General features: G+C 46.4%; 1 protein-coding gene across 2 annotated transcripts in view; it reads right to left on the bottom strand.

Moving 5' to 3' along the window:
• Nucleotides 1-1,682: 1,682 nt before the first annotated feature.
• The window catches only part of Leo1 (LEO1 homolog, Paf1/RNA polymerase II complex component), a 29,388-nt gene continuing 17,852 nt past the window's right edge, over nucleotides 1,683-13,218 (bottom strand). The window contains exons 10-12 of one of the 2 annotated variants that reach the window (XM_052714533.1): nucleotides 12,229-12,415; nucleotides 9,790-9,887; nucleotides 1,683-1,921 (exon numbers count right to left, since the gene is read on the bottom strand). In XM_052714533.1, the coding sequence (XP_052570493.1) occupies nucleotides 1,820-1,921; nucleotides 9,790-9,887; nucleotides 12,229-12,415 (387 nt within the window). In that variant the 3' untranslated portion in view covers nucleotides 1,683-1,819. The remainder of the gene's footprint in view (nucleotides 1,922-9,789; nucleotides 9,888-12,228; nucleotides 12,416-13,218) is intronic. The other variant, XM_052714543.1, reaches the window with a different exon arrangement.

The raw sequence follows: 13,218 nt of genomic DNA, 5'->3' as shown, positions 1-13,218 counted from the left end.
TCTCTGTGAGTTCGAGGCCGGCCTGGACTACCAAGTGAGTCCCAGGAAAGGCGCAAAGCTACACAGAGAAACCCTGTCTTGAAAAACCAAAAAAAAAAAAAAAAAAGCCTTATTTATTATGTATACAGTGTTCTGCCTGCATGGATACCTGCAGGCCAGAAGAGGGTACCAGATCTCATAATGGATGGTTGTGAACCACCCTGTGGGTGCTGGGAATTGAACGCCAGCCTCTGCAAGAACAGCCAGTGTTCTTAACCTCTGAGCCATCTCTCAAGCCCCAAATAAGGGCTCTCAAGCCCCAAATAAGGGCTCTTAAGCCAAGTACCTGAGTTTTAACTATGTAAGCCACAAAACACACAAGAACTTAAAATTTAAGTTAGGAAAGGGGTGTGATGGTGATTCAGGATTTTTCTCTAAAGAACAAAAAACGATAACCATGCACTCTAATCATGGAGCTAAAGATCAAAATTAGGGGCTGGAGAATGCTGCTCCTGCAGAGAACCAAATTCAGTTCCCAACACTCACATCAGGCATCTCACAACTACCTGTAATTCCTGTTCCAGGGGACCTGATGCCCTCTTTTGGCCTCCTCAGATAGCCTCCTCCCCACACACCCCCACACACATACACATAAGTAAAAATCTCAAAACAATTTTTTTACATTTCATTCATTTTAGCCGGGCAGTTGTAGTGCATGCCTTTAATTCTCAGGATGCAGAGGCAGGCGGATCTCTGTGAGTTCGAGGCCAGCCTGGTCTACAAAGCAAGTTCCAGAACAGCCAGAGCTGTTACACAGAGAAATCCTACCTCAAAAACAAAACAGAATAAAAATCACTCATTTTACATTAATTTTTAGAAAATATATGATTTACTGTAATTAAGAAGGTTGAATTGTAATCCTATACACAAATTCATGTCTACACAGAACCTGAAAATATGACTTTGCTTGGGATAGGTTTCTGCAGATATAATCAGTTAAAATGAGGATGTGCTGGATTTAAATTGGTCCCATGGTTTCTGGTTCTTGCCAACAGAGTGCAGTATAAAGACCCGGAACAGGTGCACAAGAAAGCAGCCATGTTGACAACAGGCAGGTGTCACACCACCACAAGCCAAAGAATTGAAGGAAAGGCAGGATCCTTGCCTTGGGAGGGAGTGCGGCTCTGCACTCACCTTGATTTCAGACCTCCAGATTCTCCAAAAGTCTGAGCGTACATTTCCACTGTTTTTAATTTTATGAATTTGGGTGTTTTGCCAGCATGTATGTCTGTGCATTACGTTCATGTCTGGTGTCCAAGGAGACCAGAAGAAGGCACAGGATTCCCTGGGACAAAGGTCACAGATGGTTGTGAGCCACCATGTGGGTGCTGAAAATCGAACCACTGAGCCATCTCTCCAGCCCAGGTTTTACTGTTTTAAGCCAACCAACTTGGTGATCCTCTGTTAGGGCAGACCAAGGAAACTAATTACTGGGGGATTTTCTTGTCCTCTATGAACTCTGTGTGGAGGAGAGCGCCTTGCTCTGTCTTGCCCTAGCCATACCAGGAGGCAACTTTGTGTGGGAAGAGAGGATGGGGTGACAAAAAGCAGCAGAAATCCCCAAACCTGGACTCTGTAAAATGCTTGTGAAATCAGCTTGCTCCCCCGCCCCTTGGAAAAGCAGATTTCTTAAGCATAGGAACTTGCTTTAAAATGTTTTATTACAATTAAATTTTCACAAACACAAATCAATTAATCTCAATGAAAATAACTCATGTTTACATCATATTTATAGACAAGCTGTACAATAAATATATAAAATGCAGTCACAGTTTGTACTTCAGTCATCCTCCTCCTCTTCGTCACTGATCACATACTTCTTGTGCTTTTTATTGGCTTTATCATCATCTTCGGCTTTCCTCTTTCCAGAAGATTCACCTTCCTAAACAAATAAAAATATTTTACAGTCTCAAAGTCCAAAGAGAACATTTCTATGGAAGTTTATCCGAGTTGAATGATTCTCTACTAAAGTAACTTAAAAGAAGATCTTGCAAGGGCTCGTTTCGGCAGCACATACACTAAAAAGTGGAATGATACAGGGAGCTCAGCGTGGGCCTGTCCAGATTTTTACTGAAAAAAAAAATGCAGGGCATGGTGGTACACGCTTGATTCCAGCACTCAGGAGGCAGAGGCAGGCAGATCTCTGTGAGGTACAGACAAGCCTGGTCTACAGAGTGAGTTCCAGCCCAGCTAAGTCTATAAGTAGGATTCTGTCTCAAACAAACAAATAAATAGTAAAAAAAAAAAATAAGACAACTTTGCAGAGTTCCAGTCCAGCAGATTGTCTTGTACAGGGAAACCACTGTGGGCACAGACAGCCACAAGGGTATGGGCAATGGGGTCACTGTAGGCACAGACAGCCAGCCACAAGGATATGGGCAATGGGGTCACTGTAGGCACACACAGCCAGCCACAAGGATATGGGCAATGGGGTCACTGTAGGCACAGACAGCCAGCCACAAGGATATGGGCAGTGGGGTCACTGTAGGCACAGCCAGCCAGCCACAAGGATATGGGCAATGGGGTCACTGTAGGCACAGACAGCCAGCCACAAGGATATGGGCAATGGGGTCACTGTAGGCACAGACAGACAGCCACAAGGATATGGGCAGTGGGGTCACTGTAGGCACAGACAGCTGCTGTGGGATGGTCTGTATGTCAAATGTGTTGCTGATTGGTCAATAAATAAATCACTGATTGGCCCGTGGCCAGGCAGGAAGTATAGGCGGGACAAGGAGGAGAATAGAGAAGGGAAGTAGAAGGCTGAGGGGGAGACACACTGTGAGCCGCCATGATGACAAGCCGCCTGGGAAGATGCCGGTAAGTCACGAGCCATGTGGCAAGGTATAGATTAATGGAGATGGATTAATTTAAGCTGTAAGAACAGTTAGCAAGAAGCCTGCCACGGCCATACAGTTTGTAACCAATATAAGTCTCTGTGTTTACTTGATCGGGTTTGAGCGACTTGGGACTGGCGGGTGAGAGAGATTTGTCCTGACTGTGGGCCAGGCAGGAAAACTCTAGCAACAAATGGCGTCCAACGTGGTGGCAAGAGTTTCCACCTAAAACCTGAGAAAAAAGATTCTAAAACGGAGCGAAAAACAGTTCCTAATTGTCTCTCTCAAATGAGCGGCAGCTGCCGGTTTGAGCTACTGGCGGGTTGCTGGTGTCCGGTTTGAGCTACTGGCACCCTTGCTGGCGTGCGCGCTCGACCTGCAGTATGGCGGGAATGAGGCCTCTGCAAGTGGCACATTAAGCTACATTGTGGATTTAGCCTTTGCTAGTACAAAACAAAAAAAAAGAGGTTTCTGGGCTACACGCTGCTTGGATAAAAGCATAGACCCACGATAGCTCCCAGAGCTGGTGGTAAAGTACCACGCCATGTTGGGAAGCTGCGGTGGGCGGAGCCAGCAGCCATAGCTGCTGCAGCTTAAAGCAATAGATTCACAATAAGACAGATTCAGATGTAATAGTTTACAATGTGTGTAAAATATACGTAGGCTTAAAAAAAAAAGGTGATATATACAGTATAAAAACAAATACATAGTTTTAAAAAATAAAGTCTTTAAAGAGACAGTAAAATTAATATAAAAAATAGCCACGTAGAGATGACTATTACACAGAGAGTCTGGATTGTGTTGTCTTTGGGATTCTTAACTACAGAGAGATATTTGATTGTAAAGGAAGCTGAGTTAAACCAGTATGTATATTTTAAAGATACTTTGACTTCAAAATTTGGATGTAAGGATATGTTGCTTTGGAAAAGAGTCTCTTTTGTTTCCACAGAAAGCAAGAGACTATGGATTTGTTCCAGAGTAAGATACATCAGGTTTGACCAGCCAAGACCCCCTGAAAGGTCTCCGATGACACCATGGCCCAGATGATCCAACATCCAGAACCGTTTCAAGGCAACTGGCTCAGATGATACAGCCTCACGGACTACTCCATGATCCTAAAATTTTCTTTGTTTCCCCAGAAGATACAGCGCCCCTCTCCAGCAGGAAGTAGTAAGAGAAGCTACGCCCAAATTCCCAAATATACCAAGCTGACTTTGGAGATGTGTAAAGGTTAAAACCTTCCTTTTTAAGAAAAGAAAAGGGGAGGTGCTGTGGGATGGTCTGTATGTCAAATGTGTTGCTGATTGGTCAATGAATAAATCACTGATTGGCCCGTGGCCAGGCAGGAAGTATAGGCGGGACAAGGAGGAGAATAGAGAAGGGAAGTAGAAGGCTGAGGGGGAGACACACTGTGAGCCGCCATGATGACAAGCCGCCTGGGAAGATGCCGGTAAGTCACGAGCCATGTGGCAAGGTATAGATTAATGGAGATGGATTAATTTAAGCTGTAAGAACAGTTAGCAAGAAGCCTGCCACGGCCATACAGTTTGTAACCAATATAAGTCTCTGTGTTTACTTGATCGGGTTTGAGCGACTTGGGACTGGCGGGTGAGAGAGATTTGTCCTGACTGTGGGCCAGGCAGGAAAACTCTAGCAACAGACAGCCACAAGGATATGGGCAGTGGGGTCACTGTAGGCACAGACAGAGAGCCACAAGGGTATGGGCAATGGGGTCACTGTAGGCACAGACAGCCACAAGGATATGGGCAGTGGGGTCACTGTAGGCACAGACAGAGAGCCACAAGGATATGGGCAGTGGGGTCACTGTAGGCACAGACAGAGAGCCACAAGGATATGGGCAATGGGGTCACTGTAGGCACAGACAGAGAGCCACAAGGATATGGGCAGTGGGGTCACTGTAGGCACAGACAGCCACAAGGATATGGGCAATGGGGTCTGCCCTTGAAAAGGTTAAGACTCAAAGAAGTTTCACCTGGGCCAGCAAGATGGCTCGGCAGGTATGGCACACATACATCCAAACACACACTCTATCCTCTCTTCTCTTTCGTTCACAGGCACACGGTTTCTTAATCTAAAAATGAAGTCACTTGTCCCGTTGGAACATTTTCTCCAGTCAATATCAACAGGATCTCTCCTTTCTCATCGTCCCACTTCCTTTCCCTATCTAGAATTCAGTATTTTTTAAATAATTTTTGTTTGGTTAAATTAAAACCCACACCATAAAGAATTTTGAGAAAATATTTAAATAATTTTTGTTTGAACATATTAAAAATACACATCATGCCGGGCGATGGTGGCACACTCCTTTAATCTCAGCACTTGGGAGGCAGAGGCAGGCGGATCTGTGAGTTTGAGGCCAGCCTGGTGTACAGAGTGAGATCCAGGACAGGCACCAAAGCTACACAGAGAAACCCTGTCTCGAAAAACTAAACAAAACAAAACAAAACTCACATCATAAAGGTTTTTGAGAAAATATTAAAAGACATCAAAGGCCTAAACACAAGCAGAGAGAATCTTTTAAAACAACTGAAATTCATCCTGTACAACCCTCTAATAGTAACAAAACTCGGGAGGTTTTCTAAGAAACAACCTTGTCAGGCAGAATTCAGCTTCACATTTAAGTCAACATCCCTTCAATAAAGTCTGACATTGGCTGACACTTCAGAATCACAAACCAACCCTTCACATAAATGATGAAGCTGGATTACACAGCCCAGAGGCAGGCTGCATGCTTAGGATGAGACCCTGGACCAGGTCACTAGCACCACAAAAACAACTTCAGTGGACAGACACACGGCTTGAAAGTTAGTCAGGGAAGGCCACAAAATGTTTCGAGATGCAAAATGCAACCTGGCACGCCCACGTTTTTCCTGATCTCCTTGCCTGGCCCTCTGAGAACAAGATGACAGTCAGCACTTGTTTCTTGCCTTTTTATCCCAATGTTTTCCTACAGACTAGGAGAGCCACAGGAGAGCTCGCTCCAAGTTATGAACCCATACAAGGACATTAAATGCTCTTCTATGTACATCCCAGCTGGTGGTAGTGAAGGGACCCCATCGATACCACTGGAAGGCTCCTACCCACAGGATGTGTGACAAGTCCTCTCCTTCCCCACTCCGCAGCCTAGAGCAAACCGAAATCCTCTCCAGCCCAGTCAGCAAAGGCCACACTGACTTTGCTTCCCACCGAAGAATCTTGCAAACACATTACATGACTGCACATAAACAGTGTTCAGTGTCTAGCTCTAAAATTCTTTAATGTTAGAGGTTAGATTTGAGTAGCTGAAAGAACTGCCGTGGTACTTCTAAACATATATAACATTTTTCTAAAAGCTCCAAGAAGGGGTCCAGTGACAGCCTGAGGTCAGGGCTCCCCCAAACAGCGCCAGGTCCAGTCCAGGGCTAAACAGCTGTGGTTCGCCTGACAACACTGATTCCCCAGGAGCTGCAAGCAAGCACAGCACAAGACCCCCCAGATCCACAAGGGAGCCTTCAGGGCGACCTTATCTCATGAAACTAGGCATGCAGAATGCTGCCTTACTGAACAAAGCTGAAATACATCCCTGCGCCATACATGCGTGAAACAACCAAAGATTAAGACTGAACTAACGCTCAATAATGTAGTCATAGCACAGGTTCCTACAGACACAGGCAGCTCATAGGCTGGGCCATAGGCAGGGCTGCTAGCGGGTTCCAGAAAGGAGAGGCAGAAGAAGGGAGAGAGAGGACCAGACCTCTAACTTCTCAGCAAGCAGCCTGCTATAAGAAAGAGCTTTGACCTCCCACGCCTTTCTTTCCAGCTCCATCTCAACCTTTCAATGTGGTGTTTCCCTTTCTAGCCCCCTGGGGAACAGAGCCACAGACAGTCCCCACTGCTTCACTGTCTTTAAGGGAGGAAATGAAGCTTTCTGCAGGTTTTACTTGTAGAAATGAAAGGGCTAGATAAAGCACTCTCCTTGACATGCTCTCCAGTGAGGCTGGGGAAGGCAGGGCAGCATTTCCTGTCAAGCTAGATGTCACTTTGTTCCCACACTCCTATCTGTGTTTTCAATAGTACAGTAACTTTCCCAGGCAGGAGCATGCCATGCACCAGAAGAACCAACTCGGGGAAGTGAGCTGACCTGCCCCAAGACATGCAAATGGGAACTGGCAGGTATGGGCAGTATCCAAACTCAACAATCCAGCTGATGAGAATCTTCTCTTTTCACCTTTGTGTTCTGAGACAGGGTCTCACTCGGCAGCACAGCTGGCCAGGAACTCACTATGTAGCCACCTGCTTCAGCCTCCCAAACCTGGGGCTATGGGTATGATCCACCATGCCTGGGTAATCTAGCCTGTCCCTCACCCTCAAAGCTGACTCTGGCATAGCAGTGGCTCCTGATGTGGGTATCCTGACACCCAAAAGCTCCCCCACATCTTAGAAGCATAGCCAGGTTCCTAGAACCTGGGGATGGGGTGGTGTTGTACAAAACAGAGCAGGGGGATCCTCTCAATTCGTCACTGTCACCCACGGGCACCACAAGAGGCAGCAGCAAAGGCTTGGAGGCCGAGGGAAAACACTCGCTGTCCGGGAAGGCAGGGAGGGTACAAAGCGACCCAGAGAGTGCTGCAGGGAACCAATGGGAAAGAGGAGCTTCGGTAAGAGAGAGCTGGAGAGTTTGCACTTTCCCAGCCCAGCCAGCAGCACGAGGATCTGACAGGCATATCTTTTACTAGGAATAAATAGTTCCTTGGCACCTCTCAATTTTCACGGTTCTGCTTGCCAAGGATTAAGCATCTGCTTGGATGACAGCCCCCATTTGCCAACTGTTCATCACACTGTAAACGCACTATTAAGATGTTATTTCATTTAATCCACAACAAATATGTTGCAGAATAATATTAACAAATTCTGTCTATAACAAGCTACTCTCAAGAACATCACGAAATATTAAATGTGGTAATCAACATTAACCTGAGAACATAATTTTGCTTCACATGAGAAAAGAGTTCATAAAAGCCCAAACTAATTAAAATAGCTCAAAAGCAAAAACAGGAAAATATCTATTTCCTGCAATATGGCAGACCAGTACTTAGAAGAGTCCTCTCACTGAAAACAGCAAATAATGATGGGTAAACTAAAACAAAAGCATCACCAGAGGCCAAAACTAAGCGAAAGCAAGAAGGCCGAGAGCAGTGGGGCACTGAAGCAGGCTGCTCCTCAGACCACTGACCTACGATCATGAGCCCCGCCTTTTATGCCTTGCATGGTGGGCAGAACAGGAGACGAGGGCCAAAGCCTTTAGTGTAAAAGTGGACCAGGATGTAAGCCTGGCACTGTTTCTCTGAGTCAGGAGTCTGAAAAATCCAAGTATTTATTTGTGTTGAATGTGTGTGTGACGGGTACATATGTACTCCAACATGTGTGCAGAGGTCAGAGGGCAATCTGGTGGCCAGCCCTCTCCTTCCACTATGTGAGTTTCACAGATCAAACCTGGTTGTCAGGCTTCACAGCCAAATCAGCAAGATCTCAATCTGAGACTATAGTTTCAGGGGGTCCGAGGCGGCTGATGCCCAGGGCACCTTGCAGAGACACGTACAAATCAGCCAGACCTAGTTGGACGATCAGGAGTTCAAGTTGATCACCCTACACAGTGAGTTCAAGGCCTGCCTGAACTACATGAAGACTCCAAAAATCAAACCCAAACCCAAACTCAAAAATCATCTTTGGAGAACTTAATCAATCTAGGCATCAAAAATTCCTGTGGAGGGACTGGAGAGAAGGCACAGTGGGTAAGAGCACATGCTGCTCTAGCAAAGGACCCAATTTCAGTTCCCAACACCCATGTCAGGTGGCTTACAAACCTGTAACTCCAGCTCCAGGGGATTGGATGCCCTCTTCTGGCCCCTGTGGGCACCCACATACATGTGCACACATACAAACAAAAATAAATCTTAAAGAAAAAAACAGCATGGCTTTCAGCTCAGTAAATCAATCAGAATCATTCCATCATAGAACGTACAAAAATATGGCACCATAAGATACAGCCAGCAGAAACAGTAGGAGATGCTAAAGTCTGCCTCAAAGGCTGAAATGCTAACCCCCAAGGTTAGAAGGGCTTTTGGAAGGTTGGCTTGTTTAACAGTCTCCTCCTAGGATTGAAACAGTCTGTCTGCAGAAAGTTCCTACACCACGAAAGTAAACAACTCAAAATAGCTTGAGGAAGTACCTAAAACTGACCAGACTCACTACACCCATCCCTGCCAGAGCAAACAATAAAAGCTGAGAGTTCCACTCAAGACAACCTGAAACTGAGGGACAAAGAAGACTCTGAGATGAACAGACCTCCAAGATCTGGACAAGTGAGGAGACCCTGGGACCAGACCAGTTGCCAGAAGAAGTAGAAACCAGCTGAGCTACTAGAAGACTTTTAGACCAACTGAGGCACCTGGAAAGGACACTCTCCAAACTGTTGAGCTGCCTGCAGGCTGAGCAATGTGCTCCTAGTTCCTAGCTGGGGTGGGCCTTGGTGATGCAGCTGTCTGTGAGTCATTTCTGCTCCTGTAAGTGACCACTCACCCATATTCCTGTAGGTAATCCCCAAAGAACTTACTGGTTCACCAAACTAGACTTCGGTGGGATCCGTACTTTGGTCTGTCATGGGTTCCCTATCTGAAGTGAGTAGACTTGTGTGTCTCCTGAGGGTAAGTTTTTGTCACACAACAGTAAACAGGACGAAGGCAGAGCCTCATGAATGGAGTGAGTATATACACAAATGTGGGCCTCACCCCGTGCAGCTTGTGGACGAGGACCTTGTGGAGAAGTCCTTTGTATGTGTCTCAGAGCTCCTTGTCATCCCAGTAACCAAGGCCTAAACACAAGATAACCCTAGAATTCAGTACACACGGCTCACCTCATCACTGTTGAGTTTCTTTGCTTTGAGTAATCTTTGCGCCTTGTCCTCTTCCGAGCCCTCATCGCTGTCTGAGGAGTAGATTCTAGCCCGTTCCTCTGAAAGCGAAGGAATTAGACCGAATCATTTTCATAGACAGTTACCTATTCATTCCTGAATTTCCCTTCCAATAAATACCTCCAGTTCTCTTCTCTCTGTACATTTTCCACTGAGGAACAAAATAAGTTTTATTTGTTCCATTTTCTTGAGTGTGTGTGATGCATGTGTGTACACAAGGGTGCACATGTGTGTACATGCATGTGGAGGCCTGAGGTTGATGTCAGGAATCATCCTCAGTCCTTCCATCTCATTCAGTAAGACAGACTCTTCCTATCAAACCTAGAGCTCACCGATATGGCCAGTCTCACCTATCAAACCTAGAGCTCACCAATATGGCCAGTCTCACCTAGCAAACCTAGAGCTCACCAATATGGCCAGTCTCACTAGCCAGCTTGCTCTGGGGTTTCCTGCCTCTACCTCCCAAAGCCGAATTACAGGTCCTCAGATCATACAGGTTCTGGGGACCTGAGCTCCAGTCCTCATGCTTGTGTGGCAAGTGCTTTAGCAATGAGCCTCCTCAGTCCCAGTTTAACTTTTCTAACAGTTTTAAAGATGTTAAAATGAACCAGACCCATTCTTTCCAAATATAATGCCTCCCAGCTTCCTACATCCTTGCTAGGTGAGTACTGTACTATGCTGGGAACCACTGAACGCATCTACCTGGTTTTACTCTCCAGTGAACTGAATGTTATATACTATAATCCTTGAATGCATCTCTAATATTTTGTACTAAAAATGTTACAATTAAGATTTTTGTAATGAATTAGCATTGGCAAAATGAAGAAGGCTGCTGTACTGAGTTCTCAAAAATGGGTAAGATATAACAGGTCAGCTGACCAAATGAAGCCCTGCAAGAAAAGTCAGATAAAGGGGAATTTAGGTGTTTATAAGACCTATCACTCAGCCCAGACAAAGCCAGGATGCATGCTCGTCCACATCCTTATACTATGGTATATATGGTTTATATGTGGTCTTCAAAGCTGTCAGAGTGGGGTTGGGGATTTAGCTCAGCGGTAGAGCGCTTGCCTAGCAAGCACAAGGTCCTGGGTTTGGTCCTCAGCTCCGAAAAACAAAAAAAAAAAAAAAAACCCGAAAAACAAAGCTGTCAGAGTGAACCAGGGAAGAGCTGGGATGAAGCCCAGTGGTACAGCAGTCCCTAACATGCACTAAGCCCTGAGTTTTATACCCGGTGCCACACACAACCCAAAGCATCAGCAGAGCTCCTTTCTCTTCTTGCAGAAATGAGAAGTTCCTTGCTCAGAGCTGATGAGGTTTGCAAAGTGGCTTTTGGAACATTCATTTCCTATGCACCGGAATCAGCAGCAAATGCACTCCTGGTTCAGTCCTTAGCTGGTGTTCTAGGGACCGACCATCAGCAGGGTGTTTTATTCCAGATGACACACGACAAGTTCTAAGAGGTTATGGAGCCTTTCAAACGTCACTGTTAAAAAGTGGCACAACTAGCTGGGCATGGTGATACATGCCTGTAATCTCACATTCGGGAAGCTGAGGCAGGAGGATTCCAGTAATCCAGGATGCTTCTGAGTCTGCTTTTCTTTTTTTAGTACATTACTGATTTTATTTACTGTGTGGGTGTTTTGTCTACATGTTATTGATTTTATTTAATGTGTAGGTGTTTTATCTACATGTATGTCTGTGTGCCATGTGTGTGCCTAGTGCGTGCAGAGGCCAAAAGCGGGCACTGGATTTCCTGGGACTAGAGTTGCAGACCGCTCTGCGCCATCAGTCTCGTCTGAACACTGTAGGATTCCAACAGAGTGCTGAGTAAGTGAGAGCACCACGAATGAACACCGAGCAGAGGGGTCCGCAGAGCGCAGCTTAGAGAAAGCGGGCGGGGAGGCAAAAGAAGGCGCCACGGGCTCCCAATCGCTGCCTCTCTTGATCCCTGGCAACTCAGCTCAGTAAGGTGGTTTATGCCTGGAACATCAGCACAAGAGAAGCTGAGGCAGGAGGATTGCTGAAAGTTTGAGGACAACCTCAACTAGAATGAGACCCTTTCTCAAAACAAAAGCAAAATCCATCAACCTTTCAAACTGGAAACAGAAGGTCAAGGGGTAAATCTGCAAGGTACACCTGCCTGTAACCCCAATGCCCAGCAGCCAGGCAAGGGACCCGTCCGCGAAAGCCTCCAAACACAAACCACCTGGAAGGGAGTCACGAAGGTCCTACCCTCCCAGGACAGCCTCAAACAGTGTACAATAACGTCGTCACGGAGACTTGGCAGGGGACACTCGGTAACACTGACTCTTTCAGTGTCCAACGGCTGGCAGTAAGCCCCTGTGCAAGGTGACACACAGGACGAGGGTCTACACCACTCACCCCGAATGCCCCCTTTGTATCGGTTTTTAATGGCTGCCAGGCTGATGGACTCCTCGCCTTCCTCCTCCTCATCGTATCGGTCAGGCTCGAGGTAGCTGGCGCTCAGCCCCCGCTGGTGCTGCTTCTCTCTCATCCGGCGCTGCTGGGACTCCCTCCTGATGGAGGCCCTCAGGCGCTCCTCTTCTTTCTGGAAGAAAGCAAATCAACCAGCTGCTGTGGCTTGAGAGTGACCCCAATTTCATGTGTTGGAAACTGTATCCCTAGCTAGTTAGTTAATTCGTAACTGATAAGTTAACGGACTGATGGGTTGTCACGGGATTGGCCGTTACAGAAGCGAGCTTGCTCTCTCTATCACCATGATTTCCAACATGCTGGAATGCAGCAGGAAGTCCCTCATCAGCTGCTCTTCCCTTGTTCTGGACTTTCTAGCCTCAAAACCTTTTTTCAAAATTCATTTTGTTTATTTTGTTTGTGTGGTGGTGGTGGGGGGTAGGTCGGAGGCCAGCTATGGGAGCTGGTTTTATCCTCCCACCATGTGGGTGCTGGGGTAAACTTGGGTTGTTAGGCTTAAGTGGAGCACATTTCTTGCCTTGCTTTTCTGACAGGATCTTAGCATACACCAGGCTGGCCCAGAACTCACAATCCAAGAATGCCTGAGGCTCTAGGTTTAATTCTCAGCACCACAAACAAGACTCACGCAACTCTGCCAGACTCCGCTTTAGGTCGTCTTCACTGGACTGCTGTGCCTCCTCCTGAGCCTGCCCACCGAGTTCTGACAGGCCAGACTAGTGTAGTGATTAGTGGGACTTGACTTGTGAAAACTCAGGCATTTCAGTGACCAGTTTTTGTGGAACTCGCAAGCCTGTTGGAGGAGAACCCAAGAGCCTGCATCTATTTTATCACGATCCCCACGTAACTACACTTGATGAATGCTTATGAAATTAACCTAGCCCATGTCATTGGAAGAAGGAGGGATGTCCAACAAGAGAT

The sequence above is a fragment of the Peromyscus californicus genome, unplaced genomic scaffold (genome assembly GCF_007827085.1).
Source record: "Peromyscus californicus insignis strain IS unplaced genomic scaffold, ASM782708v3 Scaffold_11__1_contigs__length_118956290, whole genome shotgun sequence".
In the NCBI taxonomy this organism is placed as follows: Eukaryota; Metazoa; Chordata; class Mammalia; order Rodentia; family Cricetidae; genus Peromyscus; species Peromyscus californicus.
Note: the sequence above shows the minus strand (reverse complement) of the source record. Positions and strands in the feature narration are given on the sequence as shown.